Genomic DNA, 19,000 nt, shown 5'->3' with positions numbered 1-19,000 from the left:
ACATAATTGGAGCAAAAGTATAATACCATAAAATTTCTTTCTTTCTTTCTTTCTTTCTTTCTTTCTTTCTTTCTTTCTTTCTTTTTTGCCCTTCTCGAGGCAACTCAGGGCAGCGTACCATGTTATAATGTAACAATATATAAGGAAATCTAAATTACTATAAAAGGATTATGCAAATTACTAAAAAGTATTTAAAACCCCATATACAGTCATACGCATTCATCCAATTCAATCATACATATTATCAGATGGAGACAATCTCATCACTCACGGCCCCCGTGCCCACCGACAGAGGTAGGTCTTCAGAGCTTTACGAAAGACCAGGATACTTGCTATAGTAACACATACTTCATCCTTGCATTAATAAAAATTGTGCTTTTTCCAAAAAGATAAAACATACATTTCTAACATTAGTATGACATTATAATATTATAAAAGTTACAGTAACCTAGTGGTGATTCATCAGTTTTCCTAGTACAAAACCAGATTTCACTTGCAATTGTCTGGCTGTGGCGGGATCACCCCTCTGCATGGATGGCAATTTTAATAGATTGGTTTTGTAGGCAAAGCAATCTTTATGCAAACAAAACAAAAAGGAAAGGAAGCATATACATATGCTAGGAAATGCAAATAGGGAATTCTGAAATGACACTTGTTCACTCAAGTCTAGTGTGAAGCATAGAACTGCAGAATTTTGGTTTGGCTAATATAAAGAAAAAAATTAAGGATAACATGATGGCAGTATTCCAGTATTTAAGGGGCTGGCACAAAAAGGAGGATCAAATTATTCCCCCAAGCATCAGAGGGCAGGACAAGAAACAATGGATGGAAACTAATGGAGAAGCAACCTAGAATTAAGGAAAAACTTCCTAACAGTGAGCACAATTAACCAGTGGAACAGCTTGCCTCCAGAAATCGTGGGTGTTTTATCACGGGGGGTTTTTACGAAAAGATTTGACAGCCACTTGTTTCAAATGGTATAGATTCTCCCGCTTGAGCAGGGAGCTGGACTAGACATCCAAGGTGCCTTTCAGCGCTATTCTACTCTGTTTAGGTGACGAGAGACCACCCAGCTCATAGAGTCGGAGAGCCTTTTTACCGAACCGGAAGTACGCTCTAGGAAAGGGTTGCTTGGTCTTCCGCTAGAGAGCGAAATCATCTCCGGAAGTTATGCCTTGAGCACTTAAGTGTGCGCCGGAAAGAAGAGGGAAGTCGGCAACGGACGCTGCTAGAGTAACCGGGCCGGACTGAAGAAGTCGAGCCATGGCGGCTCCTGCGATGCCGCCGCCCCCGCCGCCGCCAGGAGCCCCCCCTGGGATGCCGGGAGGGGCTCCTGGGCAAGGAGCGGGGGCGGGAGGCTCGAAAAGCGGCGAGGAGCGACTGAAGGAAATGGAAGCCGAGATGGCCTTGTGAGTAGAGGCTTGAGAGGAGCTTGGTGTATTCCAGGGGTTTATGCAAAGCTTCCTTTGAATGGAGCTCAGCCTTTCGGGTGGCTTCGTATTACCCGCGTTCCTATAATCCCCAATTCTGAGACGCCTTTTCTCGGCTTTATGGCATCTTATGGGAAAAGCGGGGTTGGACTAGATGACCTCCAAGGTCCCTTCCAACTCTGTTATTATAATTACGTTACATTTACATTACATTACCCCAAATAATAGATAGAAAGACAGACGGATGGATAGGATAGGATAGAATAGAAGATACGATACCAGGGATGGATGGATTACATAGATAGATTCATAGATACTATGGATAGATACATATTATGGATAGGTATTATTATTATTATTATTTATTAGATTTGTATGCCGCCCCACTCAGAAGACTCGGAGCAGCTAGGTAGGTAGATATCCATTCATCCACCCTATCTAATCTATCATTTATAGCAGTGATGGTGAACCTATGGCACGGGTACCACAGATGGCACGTGGAGCCATTTCTGCTGGCACGCAAGCCATTGTCCTAGCTCAGCTCCAACGTGCATCTGTGTGCTGGTCAGCTGATTGTTGGCTCGCACAGAGGCTCTGGGAGGGTGTTTTTGGCTTCCAGAGAGCCTCCAGAGGGATGGCAGAGGGCATTTTTATCCTTTCCCAGCTCCAGGGAAGCCTCTGGAGCCTGAGACGGCGAAAAACAAGCTCACCAGAAGTTGGGAAACAGATTGTTTCCGGCTTCCAGGGGGTGGGGGAAGCTGTTTTCGCTCTCCCCAGGCATTGAATTATGTGTATAGGCCTTTGCACATGTGCGATAGTGCACACCCACGCTCTTTTGGCACCCGAGGAAAAAAAGGTTCACCATCACTGAAACGAAGGAAGGAAGGAAAAAGAAAGAAAGGAAGGAAGGAAGGAAAGCAAGATCAGGAGTGTCAAACTCATGGCCTGTAATAATAACCATAATGATCATTCCAATAAGAGAAGATAGTTGAACATATGAGAAGGATAAAAGTAATGCAGCTATTCTACATGGCTAAATATACGTAGACATAATAAAAATATACTTAGACATAAGATAGTTCTGTGGGCATGAGTCTTCGGAGAGGGACGGCATACAAATCTAAATAATAAATAAAACATTTTGCAAGGTCTTCGCATAATGTGTCCAAAGTAGGATAATTTGAAGTTGGATTAGTTCATTCAATGATCCATTGATTTGTTTTCTTGGTTGTCCAAGATCAAGACTTTTCCTATCCTGCTTTCTTAAACAGGGAATACTGTAGCTTGCATGATTCTAATCTGATCTTTGTAGGTATAGACACATTGCAGCATCTGGGTATTTTTTCCAGGTTATAGTTATTTTACCAAGTGCAGCATGTTTCTTGACTGTTTATTCCTTTACTGTTGATTGTTGATGTTAAAAGGCAGAAGGTGTCCACCACTTAGGTATCTTTGCTACCAGTTCTAAGCCTGGTTGTTCTACCTGTTGTCATTAGTTTGGTCTTCTTTATGTTTAATTTTAGTTCCGTGCTTTTTGACTTGGGGGAACAGTGAAAAATCGAGGATTTCTTTTGCCTATAGTTTTGAATGTTTTGAAATTTGGAGAAAAGAGAGATCAGCATACCAGGAAACTTGAGTTGGGAATCTACAAAAGCTTAGATAAGCTAACTGAGTATTTATCAGTAGTATTTCCCAGTTTAAATAAAAGCTCAAAATCTGTCTGTCTGTCATTTTGTCTCTCTATGAACCATTCATCAAATTTCATAGTTCAGCGTGAATTTAATTTTGTTTTTGGGATGCTTCAGGGAAGGAATATAAATCTAATCAGGGAATAAAGCCAAGCAACTGATCCTAATTGCTGTTGAGATGAAAGTGAAGTGTTTGTTCAAAAATGTAATATGCCTCCTGATAATTACTTCCAGGTTTGAGCAGGAAGTACTTGGAGCGCCTGTCTCTCTGCCTCCTGTTGCCTCTGTGGTAGAAGCTATACCAGTTGCTCTAGCAATACCAGCGGTAACTGTGCCCCCTGTTTCCATCATCCGGCCCATCATTGCTACTAATACTTACCAACAGGTGAGCAGTTTGTTTGATTATATTCTTTGTAATGCAGGAAGTGTAAAATGTTTTCAGTGGAATATTTGGAATCAGTACTACGTTGGCTTTGACGTACAGTTTTCTATTGATCTTATTCTGCTACAACCAAGTTTTTCATTTTAATATCCTCATACCCTCCAGGTCCAGCAGAGCTTGGATGCCCGAGCAGCAGCAGCTGCCACAGTAGTTCCCCCTATTGTGGCTCCTCCAGTGCCATTTGTAGGCCCAGGTATGGTCAGTTCCAAAGCATTTGACTAAACAATTATAAAGATATTTATTTCTGAAAGAATAGAGGTGCTGCACTCCAGTTTAAGTCATATTGTTTATTGTACCTGAGAAACTCTTGATTTTAATTCTTAGAATACTGTTTTCAAAATATTGATATAACAAAACTCCAAAAGGAGAAGAAGAAGAAAAGAATTAGGATAAATCAAACTAAGAGCTGAAAACAGTGATGTTCAAGATTGCTCTGTGCTATAAAGCTGTTGAAAAAATTAGTTTTCATCTGGTTTAAAAATATGGGTCAGGTTAAAGACAGAGATTTTGAAATGAAGCAGAGATGCCTATATATTCTCAACAATTGCCACTGAAGCGGAACATGTCTATTGGCCTCTTCGACAGAACCAGCACTTGGAAGGATGGCATTCTTTTAAATACCTTGGTCCCAAGTTATTTGTAATAGTTTTCCTTGACTAGTTATAGGTCCATTGGACTACAGTTTCCATAATCTTAGCCATTCGGAATTTGATTATTGTATCCAGCATATTGGCAAACATTTGGTTTGAGGAAGACCCATGTAAGGATTTTAAGGCAATAAACAGCATTACGAATTGAGCCATTGAGCAGATTTGAGGGGATGCAAAAGAACATCTCTTTAGTGCCATAGATGACACACAAGGTAAACTGTGTAGAGCAAGTACGCTATTTTCTACTCCAAGAATTTAACCTTTCCTCTAACCTGCCCAACAGTTCTGTTATACATGCATTCTCCATCAATTTTTGATTTGTGGTAACATGGTTACAAAAAAGCAAGATGGACTGCAAGGGAATGACCAGGCTGGTGGAGGAGGGACGGTCCCCATTCCTGCTTTTCTGCACCTCACTTAGGAAATGAGTAGGTGTCAGAACTGGTTAACCCTGTTCTCTGTTTCCAATATACAATCTCGGTAAACTGCAGGAAGAGTCAAGTTTTCTAAAGGAAATTACTTGTAAAATGGAAACCTTGCCTTTCGTAAACAACTTAAAACCCACCTCTGCCGCCAGGCATGGGGGAATTGAGATCCTCTTTCCCCCTAGGCCTTTACAATTCTATGCATGGTATGTATGTATGTATGTATGTTTGGTTTTTATATTAATGGATTTTTAATCATTTCTAATACCAAATTACTATTGTACACTGTTTTATTGTCGCTGTTAGCCGCCACGAGTCTCCGGAGAGGGGCGGCATACAAATCCAATAAATAAATAAATAAATAATAAATAAATAAACCATTTGCCTCCAAAGGGGAATTTTCAAAGCATCTTTTTCCTTCCAGTAGTTCCACCACAACGTCCTCCCATTCTCCGACCGACCTTTGTGCCTCATGTCTTGCAGCGAGCAGGTAAGCGTTCCTTTAACTTTTTACGCCCAGTAGATGGTCGGAGCCTGCATTTTTCTACCATTGTCTTTTTTATTTTTTTAGGTGGCCCTCGTCCCATGGCAATGCGCCCACCCCATCACCAGCCCATGGTAGGGCCCCCAATGCCAGGCCCTCAAGGCCCCCCGATAATGATGGGTCCACCAATGCAGAGAGCACCTGGCCCACCTCTTGGGAACATAGGACCAATGAGACCTGGGCCTGGACCCCCGGTAAGTACCTTTTGTTCTGACCCAGCGCTCATCAGCCCCCACACAACATCCTATTTGTCAGGAGAAAGGCAGGAAGACAAGGCATTCACTGCCCTGCTCTGTATCTGATTCTGAGACCTGCTCCTCAGTTACTCCGATGGTAACCCAGGCACCCCGTCCGTCTCTTCTGCCTCCATCTGACCACACCTTTTTCTTTTAGAGCAGGGAAGGTAGCATGAGCTTGACCTTTAAAGCCCTTCATGGCATCAGACCAGAATATCTCCGAGACCGCCTTCTGCCGCACGAATCCCAGCGACCGATTAGGTCCCACAGAGTTGGCCTTCTCCGGGTCCCGTCAACTAAACAATGTCGGTTGGCGGGTCCCAGGGGAAGAGCCTTCTCTGTGGTGGCCCCGACTCTCTGGAACCAGCTCCCCCCAGAGATTAGAACTGCCCCTACTCTCCTTGCCTTTCGTAAGCTCCTCAAAACCCACCTTTGTCATCAGGCATGGGGGAACTGAGACATCTCCCCCGGGCATATGCAATTTATGCATGGTATGTTTGTATGTATGTTTGTTTAGTAATGGGGTTTTTAAAATATTTTAAATTATAATTACAGTGATCCCCCGTTTATTGCGTCCCCAACCATTGCGAACAGGGTACTTCGCGATTTTTCAACCCGGAAGTCAAAATACCATCTACGCATGCGTGCCCATTTTTTCTATGGGCACGCATGCGTAGATGGCAACCGGGAGATCAGCTGCTGGGCGGCTTCCCTGGGTCTTCCCCCTCTTGCTGGCGTCAGCGAGGAGTTTCCCCACCGCCCACGCAAACTCCTCGCTGCCGCCCGCCCTTCGCCCGCCCACGCCGTTCATTCTCGCCGCTTTCGAGCTGAGTCCTGAAGCGAATTCGCTCCAGGACTCAGCTCGAAAGCGCCGAGAGCCAGCGTGGACAAGCCGTTCGCTGGCGCTGGCTATCGGCGCTTTTGAGCTGAGTCCGGAAGCGAATTCGCTCCCGGACTCAGCTCGAAAGCGCCGAGAGCCAGCGTGGACAAGCCGTTCCTTGGCGCTGGCTATCGGCGCTTTTGAGCTGAGTCCGGAAGCGAATTCGCTCCCGGACTCAGCTCGAAAGCGCCGAGAGCCAGCGCCCCCCGGACCCCCAACCCGGGTTTGGGGGGCTGCTAGGAAGCCCTCCATGCCGGCGGCAAACAGCTGCGCCGCCCCCAATCTTCGGCTCCTCGCTAGCGCTTTGGGAGTAAAAACACCATCTGCACATGCGCAGATGGTGTTTTTACTTCCGCAGCGCTACTTCGCGAAAACCCGCTCGTTGCGGGGGGTCCTGGAACGGAACCCTCGCAACGAGCGGGGGATCACTGTATTAGATTTGTCATGAACTGTTTTATTGTGTTGTGAGCCGCCCCGAGTCTGCGGAGAGGGGCGGCATACAAATCTAATAAATAAATGAATGAATGAATGAATGAGCAATGCCAAGTTTTGAAACCAGTTATAAGGTGGGTTTGGGATTTATTTTATTATTATTTATTAATTAGATTTGTATGCCGCCCCTCTCCGTAGACTCGGGGCGGCTAACAACAGTAAAAAGACAATGTGAACAAATATAATATTAAAAGTAATGTCAAAAACCCCAATTTAAGAAACCAATCAGACATACCTTGCATAAATTTTATAAGCCTAGGGAGAAGGTAATATCTCAGTTCCCCCATGCCTGACGACAGAGGTGGGTTTTAAGGAGCTTACGAAAGGCAAGGAGGGTGGGGGGCAACTCTGATATCTGGGGGGAGTTGGTTCCAGAGGGTCGGGGCCGCCACAGAGAAGGCTCTTCCCCTGGGTCCCGCCAAACGACATCGTTTAGTCGACGGGACCCGGAGAAGGCCAACTCTGTGTGACCTAACTGGTCGCTGGGATTATATAAGGAGGGTTTGTCAGTATAAATTAAAAGTGCAACATATGTACAGGTGTAGAACAGACAGTCTCCTTTTTAATCTCTGTTGATAGTCTCAGACTGACGTTATTCCTTTTGCAAAGGAGAAGCAGTTGTTTTCCCTAGTGTAGTTTATATGGCTGCCCACCTCACAAGAGCATAACCTTTGTGTAGGTTAAGGTCACAGATTGGAAGACTAGAATTATATGCCTAATTGTATTATTATAGCTAGCATTATGTAAAAAGTATATTGACCCAGTCAATATGTTGTCTTCAAAATATGTATGGATGTTAAAGGAAAATTACAAATAAAACATATATATGAGCATAACTTATATTTTCTATATTTTTTTCTGGCACTAAGAAATCTGAGCATAATTCCTTATGCTCAAGATTTAGTTTGCTGTTCAAGACTTGAATAATATTGGGTTTTTAACTTTTAACTCCTTCAATGTATTAACTTTGGGGGTTTTTAACTCAAAGAATATTTCTTATACAGTTTGAATTACCTTCAGTTTTTTTCAGTTTATACCGTGTCTCATTATACTTGTTCATTTTGGTTACATTTCAAAAAAGGAGAAAACCATTTTTAAAAGAAAGAGTTTATACAGTGACATGTGTTCTGCTCCTTCTTGACCAGGTGGGGCCAGGCATTCCTGTTGGCCCTTTGGCTCCACTGGTGCCTGTTCCTCGGCCGGTAGTGGCCCCTCCGAAAGTCAACCCCACAGTCATCCAGGCGGCTCCTACGGTATATTCTTCTCCACCAGTGAAAAAACAAGAGGTCAGTGAGTCTGGTTAAATTCATATTCGAGTCCGTTCTCCTTTCCAACTTTATTTTTCACCTCCAAGGAGGGAAACGACTTGGAACCCCTGAACTTCCTTAGACCAGTGTTTTTCAACCAGTGTGCCGCGAGACATGGTCAGGTGTGCCGCGAAGCTCAGAGAGAGAAAGAAAACAAGAGAGAGAAAAAGGAAGAGAGAGAGACAGAAAGAGAGAGAGAAAGAAAGAGAGAGAGAGAGAAAGAGCAAGAGAGAGAGAAAGAAAGAGAGAGAGAAAGCAAGAAAGAAAGAGAGAGAGAGAGAAAGAGAGAAAGAGCAAGAGAGAAAGAAAGCAAGCAAGAGAGAGAGAAAGCAAGCAAGAGAGAGAGAAAGAAAACAGAGCAATAAAGAGAAAGAGAGAAATAAAGCAAGAGAGAGAGAAAGCAAGAGAGGGAAAAAGAAAGAGAACGAGGGAGAGAAAGAAAGGAAGAGAGAGAGAAAGAGAACAAGAGAGAAAAAGAAAGAGAGAGAGGGAGGGAAGGAAGGTGGGAGAGAGAAAGACATAGAGGGAGGTAGGGCGGGAGAGAGAAAGAGCAAAAAGAGGAAGGAAGGAAGAGAGAAAGAAAGAGAGAAGGAGGGAGAGAGAAATAGAGCGAAAGGGAGGAAGAGAGAGAGAGAGAGAATTTTTTTGTCCAAACTTTTTTTAGCCGCCCCCCCATCGCCACTCAATGTGCCCCATGGTTTTGTAAATGTAAAAAATGTGCCGCGGCTCAAAAAAAGGTTGAAAATCACTGCCGTAGACGATCACAGGAAAACACGATCTCCAGTTATTGCAGCTCCTGGATCCTGAGCCTCACTGACATCTTCCTTCTGCTTCTGCAGGAGGAACACCGAGAGCCTCTGCCACCTGTGGTGGAGGAGAAAGAACCAGCCGGGGCTGAGGAGCCCGTGATAGGCCCAAGTATGCCAGAAGCAGAGCTGATCCCAGTCGTGGAGCCCCGGCTGCCATCACTACGTGGACACGACCTGGCACCTCCACGGGCAAAGCGGCCCCGAGGAGCTGATGCTGGATTTGTTCCCGTAGAGGTAATAAGCAGCGGTCATTTCTTTGGAGAGTTTGTTTGTTTGTTTGTTTGTTTCTTTACTTACTTACTTACTTACTTACTTACTTACTTACTTACTTACTTACTTACTTACTTACTTACTTACTTACTAACTAACTAACTAACTAACTAACTTATTTATTATTTGATTTGATTTGATTTGATTTGATTTGATTTGATTTGTATGCCGCCCCTCTCCGAAGACTCGGGGCGGCTAACAACAATAAAAAAGACAATGTAAACAAATCTAATATTAAAAATAATCTAAAAAACCCCAATTTAAGAAACCAATCATACATACAAACATACCATGCATAAATTCTATAAGCCTAGGGGGGAAGGGAAAATTTCAATTCCCCCATGCCTGACGACAGAGGTGGGTTTTAAGGAGCTTGCGAAAGGCAAGGAGGGTGGGGGCAACTCTGATATCTGGGGGGAGTTGGTTCCCGAGAGTCGGGGCCGCCACAGAGAAGGCTCTTCCCCTGGGTCCCGCCAGACGACATTGTTTAGTCGACGGGACCCGGAGAAGACCCACTCTGTGGGACCTAACTGGTCGCTGGGATTCTAGAATTTTATGAAAATTTGGAATAAAGTGTATATATGGATTAATAAGAAGAAGAAGAAGTAAAAGTAAAAAGAATTGGAGAATTGTAGAAGTATGGATATGATTTAAACTTTGGGTTCAGTTTATATATGAAGATTTATTATATAAGGTTAAACAAGTTTCTTCTTTTCATTTAAAGTAATAAGTAGACTTAAAGTATTAATAATGTATTCTTTTTTCTGTATGGAAATTTGACTTCTAGAATAAGTGGGGAAGTTGCAACCCCAACATTGTGTTAAATGTATGTTTGTTAGTTTTGTCCATTTTATGAAAATTAATAAAATTTATTGGAAAAGGGGATTCGTGCGGGAGAAGGCGGTCCCGGAGATATCCTGGTCCGATGCCATGAAGGGCTTTATAGGTCATAACCGACACTTTGAACGTCCTTGTCCTATTTGTATTTTTTTTCTTCAAAGCTGTTGAGAGCTGAGTATTTCAGGGGTGGAGGGAGCAGGGAGGGGGAAGGGAGATAGACCATCTTCACACAACCTCTTGGAATGAGCCAGTTTAGAAACATAGAACATTGACCGCAGAAAAAGACCTCATGGTCCATCTAGTCTGCCCTTATACTATTTCCTGTATTTTATCTTAGGATGGATATGTGTTTATCCCATGTTTAAATTCAGTTACTGTGGATTTACCAACCACGTCTGCTGGAAGTTTGTTCCAAGGATCTACTACTCTTTCAGTAAAATAATATTTTCTCACGTTGCTTTTGATCTTTCCCCCAACTAACTTCAGATTGTGTCCCCTTGTTCTTGTGTTCACTTTCCTATTAAAAACATTTCCCTCCTGGACCTTATTTAACCCTTTAACATATTTAAATGTTTCGATCCTGTCCTCGCTTTCCTTTCTGTCCTCCAGACTATACAGATTGAGTTCATTAAGTCTTTCCTGATATGTTTTATGCTTAAGACCTTCCACCATTCTTGTAGCCCGTCTTTGGACCCGTTCAATTTGATCCATATCTTTTTTGTAGGTGAGGTCTCCAGAACTGAACACAGTATTCCAAACGGGGTCTCTCCAGCGCTCTATACAGCGGGATCACAATCTCCTTCTTCCTGCTTGTTATACCTCTAACTATGGAGCCAAGCATCCTACTTGCTTTGGTCTTATAGTTAAGGAGCTAGACTAGAAACCAAGAAACCTAGGCACGAAAGCCTGCTGGGTAACTTTGGTCCAATCAGGAGTGGTATTCATTTCCCTTCCCTATTGGTTTGCAAATGTGAGTGCGTGCAACCACGTGCATGCACTTTAGAGACACACACTTACCTTCTGCACATGCACCCAGCCTTGGAAACGTGGCTAGATAGGACCGCATTACATATGGGTGGGCAGGCCCATCTGCCATCGCCGCTACCGGTTTGCCCGAGCCACTGCTAACCAGCAGAATATCACCCCTGGGGTGAATCATGAGGAGACAGTGAGTTCTGCTCTCACCTAAGGCATGGGCCGGGGTGGCGCAGCAGGTAGAGTGCTGTACTGCAGGCCACTGAAACTGACTTGTAAATCTGTAGGTCAGTGGTTCAAATCTCATCACCGGCTCAAGGTTGACTCAGCCTTCCATCCTTCCCAGGTAGGTAAAATGAAGACCCAGATTGTGGGGGCAATAGGCTGTCCCTGTTAAAAAGTGCTATTGCTAACATGTTGTAAGCCGCCCTGAGTCTAAGGAGAAGGGCGGCATAAAAATCGAATGAATGAATGAATGAATGAATGAATGAATGAATGAATGAATGAATAAATGAACTAGCACATTTTTGGCTTAGCATCAGGAGTGAACTTCATTGGGGTGAGGGGAGGGAGGCTGAAGGGGTTTATATGGCATTGGACCAGAGTACCTCCGGAACCGCCTGCTACCGCACGAATCCCAGCGACCGATAAGATCCCACAGATTCGGCCTTCTCCGGGTCCCATCGACTAAACAATGTTGTTTGGCAGGCCCCGGGAGAAGAGCCTTCTCTGTGGCGGCTCCGGCCCTCTGGAATCAACTCCCCCACGGAGATTAGAACTGCCCCCACCCTCCCTGTCTTTCGTAAACTACTCAAGACCCACCTATACCGCCAGGCATGGGGGAGTTGAGACACCTTTCCCCCAGGCTTTTTATATTTTATGTTTGGTATGTGTGTGTTGTTTGGTTTTTAAATATGATAGGGTTTTATATGCTTCTTTTTAATATTAGGTTTGTCTCACTATAATATTGTTTTTTATTACTGTTCTGAGCCGCCCCGATTGTTCGGAGAGGGGCGGCATACAAATCTAATAAATAATAATAATAATAATAATATAATAATAATAATTATTATTATTATTATTATTATTATTATTATTATTATTATTATTATTATTATTATTATTACATGCAATACGTAGGACAGCCCATAAAATTGTAATACAGTATCTATTGAAATAAGATTGGAAGTCACATTTCTTAACTTTGGTCCTTCTCTTTAAAAAAAATTGCTTAGTTTTTTTCTTTTTGAAAAATTTTAAATACATTTATATACATGTAAATAAATAAAAAAGGAGTGAACCTCATTGGTATGAAAAGCCAAATCTTGGGAAGCCCAAGTGATTAAACTCAAAGGTCACCAGCAAACCTGGTGAGTGGTACCTCGACATACGAGTTTAATTCATTCTAGACCCGAGCTCATAAGTCGATCAACTCGCATCTCGAACGAATGCCTTTAGACTTTGTTTTTCGCGCCGAGATAACTGGAAGCAAGGAGATTCTTGCGCCACCTAGTGGAAGCTCGACTCGTATCCCAAATTTGAGCTCGGGTGTCGAACAGAAATTTCGCTCACGTCGCAGCTCGTAACTTGGAATACTCGCATGTGGAGCAGCTTCTATCTAGAGGTACTACTGTATGCTGCAGGAATAGGCAATGTGTGACGACATAAGGATTTTGTTGAACACGAAAAGCATCCTTCCAGCCTTAGGCTTCCTGATCTTAGACTAGCTGGAGAAATGTGAAGGTAATGCTTTAATTCCCCAGAAGCTAAAGCCTTAGATCAGGGGTGTCAAACTGAGTTTCTTCGAGGGCCAGATCAGCAATGTAGTTCTCCTCCACGGACTGGTGGGTGGGTGGTGCTGCCTCCTGCACCACGCTGCTGACCAAAATGGGGCACAGTGGGGTCTGCATGCAGCCTCCCTAAGCCTTGTTTTTACCTTCCATGGTTTCTGCAGCACTCTGCCAGCCGAAAATGGTCTACTATTTTTGCGCCGTTTTTGGCCGGCAGAGTGCTATAAGAGGCCATGGAAGGTGAAAACGAGGCATGGGGCAACCACACACGGCCCATTTTAGCTACCCACAGGCCTTGAATTTGACAACCTTGCCTTAAGTTAACTAATTGGCAGTGTATTGTGTGAGTGAGCCTGGGAGTTAGGAATTAGTTTAGTTTAGTTTAGTTTTATTGGATTTATATGCCGCCCCTCTCCGAAAACTCGGGGCGGCTAACAGCAATCATAAACAATATACAGTAATAATCCAATACTAAAAGCGAATTAAAAAGCCCCTTAATATAAAAAACCAAACATACATACAAACATACCATACATACAATTGTAAAGGCCTAGGGGGAGAATGAATCTTAATTCCCCCATCCCTGGCGGCAGAGGTGGGTTTTTAGTAGCTTGCGAAAGGCAAGGAGGGTGGGGGCAATTCTAATCTCTGGGGGGAGTTGGTTCCAGAGGGCCGGGGCCGCCACAGAGAAAGCTCTGCCCCTGGGTCCCGCCAAGCGGCATTGTTTGGTTGACGGGACCCGGAGAAGATCCACTCTGTGGGACCTAACTGGTCACTGGGATTTGTGCGGCAGAAGACGGTCCCTGAGAAAATCTGGTCCGGTGCCATGAAGGGCTTTATAGGTCATAACCAACACTTTGAATTGTGACCGGAAACTGATTGGCAACCAATGCAGACTGCGGAGGGTTGTAATGAATGGCCTGAGATAGGTAAGAGTTGGTGAGAAAAAGAGCAGTGTGTTCTTTGCGATCTAGCCTGCTGGGCCAAACTACAGTCTTCTGTTTCAGATGTGCTCTTCAACACAGGTTAAATAATTGACCTCTTCCTCTTTGCCCCCTAGCCGGTCATCGAGAGCACGCCTGAAGACAAGAAGAAGACAAAACAGGAGAAGTTGAAGCGCTGCATCCGAACTGCTGCTGGGACCTGCTGGGAGGACCCCAGCCTTCTCGAATGGGACTCTGGTGAGCATCCAACGAGAGTGGACCAGTGGATGTTGGGCAATGATCCCGCAACGTTAGAAAATGGCGGATGGCAATTGGAAATTGTTGCGCGCTATTCTCTAGTCACGTGCATGGACGTGCAGTAGCGCAGCCTCTGATATTAGAAAATGGCCTGCAGCAATTGGAAACTGCTGCGCGCCGTTCTTGTTACATGCGCAGCTGCGTAGCCACGCAGCTTAGAGGGAACGTTGGTGTTGAGGCCATGTTTTTTCCTGAGCTTAACATTGGCATCAACTTTTCTTCCCTGACTGTGTTTGTCAAGGGTATGGACTTGTAAACATCTTCAGAGTGCTGCGGCATAACCCAGCCTGTGTATCAAACCAAATCAGAATGCGTGAGTCTTGAATAAAAAGACTCTTTGAGATTTTGTTTGGTTTTTTTGTTTTGGTGCCACTGTCAGTCTTGACAAGTCCCTGCCATTTTCTTGCTGAGTTTTTCAGAAGTGGTGGGCTGCCTGCTGAGAGAGGGGGACTGGCCCAAGGATACCCAGTGATTTTGTGCCCAAAGGAGTAAAAATCCCGATTTCTAGATTGATGCCTGAATCATTACCCTAAATTGACTGTTTTGAGATTGGCTTCAGAGGTGGGAAAAACCTCTTTCAGCTGTGGCGAGGGGGGCGTTTGCCCAGGTTCGCCTGGTGCACCAGTTGCGGCCCTATTTGGACCGGGAGTCACTGCTCACAGTCACTCATGCCCGCATCACCTCGAGGTTCGACTACTGTAATGCTCTCTACATGGGGCTACCTTTGAAAAGTGTTCGGAAACTTCAGATTGTGCAGAATGCAGCTGCAAGAGCAATCATGGGCTTCCCTAAATATGCCCATGTCACACCAACACTCCGCAGTCTGCATTGGTTGCTGATCAGTTTCCGGTCACAATTCAAAGTGTTGGTTATGACCTTTAAAGCCCTTCATGGCACCGGACCAGAATATCCCTGGGACCGCCTTCTGCCACACGAATCCCAGCGACCGGTTAGGTCCCACAGAGTGGGCCTTCTCCGGGTCCCGTCAACTAAACAATGTCGTTTGGCGGGCCCCAGGGGAAGAGCCTTCTCTGTGGCGGCCCCGACTCTCTGGAACCAGCTCCTCCCAGAGATTAGAACCGCCCCTACCCTCCTTGCCTTTCGTAAACTCCTCAAAACCCACCTTTGTCGTCAGGCATGGGGGAACTGAGATATTTCCCCCGGGCCTATATAATTTATGTATGGTATGTTTGTATGTATGTATGTCTGCTTAATAATGCGTTTTTTTAAATATTTTAAATTGTAAATTATTAGATTTGTCATGAACTGTTTTATTGTGTTGTGAGCCGCCCTGAGTCTACGGAGAGGGGCGGCATACAAATCTAATAAATAAATAAATAAACAAACAAACAAACTAATTAATTAATTCCTTGAAATTCCGATTCATGTCACTTTTTCTGAATGGACACTGAAGGTTTTCTATTGTCTTGCGGACTAAGCAAGGATACATCATCCTTCTTTCCTTCCTTCCTAGACGACTTCCGGATTTTCTGTGGGGACCTGGGCAATGAGGTGAACGACGACATCCTGGCCCGTGCCTTCAGCCGCTACCCATCTTTCCTAAAGGCCAAAGTCATCCGGGACAAGCGCACTGGCAAAACCAAAGGCTACGGCTTTGTCAGCTTCAAAGACCCCAACGACTATGTCCGCGCTATGCGAGAAATGAATGGTGCGTGTGAGGGTTTTGTTGAGGGTGAGAGGAGAGCTGTCCATCCCAAGAGGACATCCTCCTGAAGTCCCATTGGGGAAACAGAACCAACCGGCATCTCAAAATGAAATAACCAGTGATGAAAAAAATGTCCTGTCTCACTGCTCACAGTCACTCATGCCCTCATCACCTCGAGGTTCGACTACTGTAATGCTCTCTACATGGGGCTACCTTTGAAAAGTGTTCGGAAACTTCAGATCGTGCAGAATGCAGCTGCAAGAGCAGTCATGGGCTTCCCCAGGTATGCCCATGTTACACCAACACTCCGCAGTCTGCATTGGTTGCCGATCAGTTTCCGGTCACAATTCAAAGTGTTGGTTATGACCTATAAAGCCCTTCATGGCACCGGACCAGAATATCTCAGGGACCACCTTCTGCCGCATGAATCCCAGCGGCCGATTAGGTCCCACAGAGTTGGCCTTCTCCGGGTCCCGTCGACAAAACAATGCTGTCTGGCGGGCCCCAGGGGAAGAGCCTTCTCTGTGGCGGCCCAGCCCTCTGGAATCCACTCCTCCCCAGAGATTCGAACTGCCCCTAACCTCCTTGCCTTCCATAAAATGTTGAAGACTCACCTTTGCCACCAGGCGTGGGGGGATTAATCTCCCCCTTCCTTTTTTTGCTGACCTTTATTATGTTTACATTCAGTCGGGCTGAGTGTGCATGATTGTGTAACAGATAGGTTTTTATAACAGTGTATTTTAAATTAGTTTTTTAAAGTTTTTAACATTAGATTTGTATTTATATTGTATTGCTGTTATGTTGTCAGCCCCCCCCCCCGAGTCTTCGGAGAGAAGCAGCATACAAATCTAATAAATTATTATTACTGCTATTATTATTATTACTGCTATTATTATTATTATTATTATTATTATTATTATTATTATTATTATGTCAGTACAACACAGCAAACGAGATCACTATGCTGGATTTCGTATTTCATCACCAGTCGGGCGCTTCCCAAGCACCTAGGACTGCGTGATGTAGCGGCGAATTATGTTTGCCGATCCCAGTAAAGCGGCCTTTTGCAATTGACAGATGGGGATTTTGTCAATTCCGATGGTTTTCAAATGTCCGCTCAGATCCTTTGGCACTGCGCCCAGCATGCCAAGTACCACTGGGACCACTTTCACTGGCTTATGCCAGAGTTGTTGCAGCTCGATTTTTAGATCTTCGTATTTCACTAATTTCTCTAGCTGCTTCTCCTCAATTCTGCTGTCTCCTGGGATTGCGATGTCGATGATCCATACTTTTTTTTCTCCACAATCACAATGTCTGGTCTGTTATGCTTCAGAATTCGGTCAGTCTGAAGTCGGAAGTCCCACAGTAGTTTTGCTTGCTCATTTTCGACCACTTTTTCAGGCTTATGATCCCACCAGTTCTTTGCCACTGGTAAATGGTAGTTCTATTATTATTGTTGTTGTTGTTGTTGTTGTTATTATTATTATTATCATCATCATCATCATCCACCCTGGTCCTTACCTTCACACCATTTCTTGTTCTTTTTGTGGCAGGAAAATATGTGGGCAGCCGGCCCATTAAACTGCGCAAGAGCATGTGGAAGGACCGCAACATCGACATCGTGCGCAAGAAACAGAAAGAGAAGAAAAAACTGGGCCTCAGGTAACGGGAGAGCGGTCGCTGGGGCTGTGCTCCAACCATCACCCAAAGCAGAGGAGCTAAGCTCTGGGCCTGCTGGAGAAGGTGCAGATTTGGAGAACTTGGGCAGTGGAGAGGGGCTTGGGGTAGCACAATCCCCTTCCCCGGCCTGAGGTTCATGTGCATGGAGCCGTTGTGTGCTTTGCACCCCATTCCCCAGACTATACTGGCTTTCCTGGTTTGATAATAAGGAACCACAACTGTAGAGTCTTCTGGGTGTGTTTTGTGGGGAAATAACATTTGTGCTGATTCAATAAAAGTTAAGCTTTTTTTTTTGTACTATTAACTCTTCTTGTTATCTTTCCCTTACCTAAAGAATCTTCTTTCCTTGAGAAGGTTTTATTTTACAGAGACAGACAGTTGTGGGGGAAGTCAAGGAACAGAGTTTGATGGAGGTTTCCCAGGACAGTCTGGTCACCCTCTGTAGTATTCTGACCAAGGCTTCGCACAAATCACAAAACAAACTCCTTGTCCTGAAAATAACCCTTTTTATTTGGCTAATGTTTAATTCCTAGCATTAAACAGTGGAAGCAGTGGAAGTGATGTGCCGGTGCCTGGAGGCTGTTGGGGTCTGGATGGGTGTCAACAGACTCAAACTCAACCCGGATAAGACGGAGTGGCTGTGGGTTTTGCCTCACAAGGACAATTCCATCTGTCCATCCATTACCCGGGGGGGAGGAGTTATTGACCCCCTCAGAGAGGGTCTGCAACTTGGGCGTCCTCCTCGATCCACAGCTCACATTAGAGAAACACCTTTCAGCTGTGGCGAGGGGGACGTTTGCCCAGGTTCGCCTGGTGCACCAGTTGCGGCCCTATCTGGACCGGGACTCACTGCTCACAGTCACTCACGCCCTCATCACCTCGAGGTTCGACTACTGTAACGCTCTCTACATGGGGCTACCTTTGAAAAGTGTTCGGAAACTTCAGATCGTGCAGAATGCAGCTGCGAGAGTAGTCATGGGCTTCCCCAGGTATGCCCATGTTACACCAACACTCTGCAGTCTGCATTGGTTGCCGATCAATTTCCGGTCACAATTCAAAGTGTTGGTTATGACCTATAAAGCCCTTCATGGCATCGGACCAGAATATCTCCGAGACCGCCTTCTGCTGCACGAATCCCAGCGACCGATTAGGTCCCACAGAGTGGGCCTTCTCTGGGTCCCGTCAACTAAACAATGTCGTTTGGCGGGCCCCAGGGGAAGAGCCTTCTCTGTGGCGGCCCCGACTCTCTGGAACCTGCTCCCCCCAGAGATTAGAATTGCCCCCACCCTCCTTGCCTTTCGTAAACTCCTTAAAACCCACCTTTGTCGTCAGGCAGGGGGGAACTGAGATATCTCCCCCGGGCCTATATAATTTATGTATGGTATGTTTGTAGGTATGTCTGCTTAAAAATGGGGTTTTTTAACTATTTTAAATTTTTAAATTGTAAATTATTAGATTTGTCATGAACTGTTTTATTGTGTTGTGAGCCGCCCCGAGTCTACAGAAAGGGGTGGCATAAAAATCTAATGAATGAATGAATGAATGAATGAATGAATGAATAAATTCACATCCACCAAAGTCCTGACAAACAGTTTTTCAAGGGTGAATTGCGAGCAAAGACCTTATCAGTCCTTG

At 44.8% G+C, this 19,000-nt stretch overlaps 1 protein-coding gene across 2 annotated transcripts; it reads left to right on the top strand.

Annotated features, from left to right (window-relative positions):
- Positions 1–1,118: 1,118 nt before the first annotated feature.
- Positions 1,119–17,669, top strand: RBM42 (RNA binding motif protein 42). 2 transcript variants are annotated; one of them, XM_070764576.1, is made up of 10 exons: positions 1,119–1,409; positions 3,353–3,503; positions 3,666–3,753; positions 5,060–5,125; positions 5,207–5,373; positions 7,933–8,073; positions 8,934–9,137; positions 13,839–13,959; positions 15,494–15,688; positions 17,239–17,669. In XM_070764576.1, the coding sequence occupies exons 1-10, from the start codon at positions 1,264–1,266 to the stop codon at positions 17,349–17,351; spliced, it is 1,392 nt and encodes a 463-aa protein (XP_070620677.1). In that variant the 5' UTR covers positions 1,119–1,263; the 3' UTR covers positions 17,352–17,669. The 2 variants fall into 2 exon arrangements, with proteins under 2 accessions (XP_070620677.1, XP_070620678.1); XM_070764577.1 differs by having other exon boundaries at positions 1,175–1,409; positions 5,063–5,125.
- Positions 17,670–19,000: the final 1,331 nt, after the last annotated feature.

This window comes from Erythrolamprus reginae, chromosome 11, assembly GCF_031021105.1.
Source record: "Erythrolamprus reginae isolate rEryReg1 chromosome 11, rEryReg1.hap1, whole genome shotgun sequence".
NCBI classification, from domain to species: Eukaryota; Metazoa; Chordata; class Lepidosauria; order Squamata; family Dipsadidae; genus Erythrolamprus; species Erythrolamprus reginae.
This window is presented reverse-complemented; position numbering and strand designations above follow the sequence as displayed.

Bases quoted from the DNA above. Each gene is read 5' to 3' on its own strand.
- RBM42 (XM_070764576.1), top strand. From the start codon at position 1,264: ATGGCGGCTCCTGCGATGCCGCCGCCCCCGCCGCCGCCAGGAGCCCCC. The intron at 13,960-15,493 runs GTGAGCATCCAA...CTTCCTTCCTAG, and splicing joins CCTTCTCGAATGGGACTCTG to ACGACTTCCGGATTTTCTGT. The intron at 15,689-17,238 runs GTGCGTGTGAGG...TTTTTGTGGCAG, and splicing joins CGCTATGCGAGAAATGAATG to GAAAATATGTGGGCAGCCGG.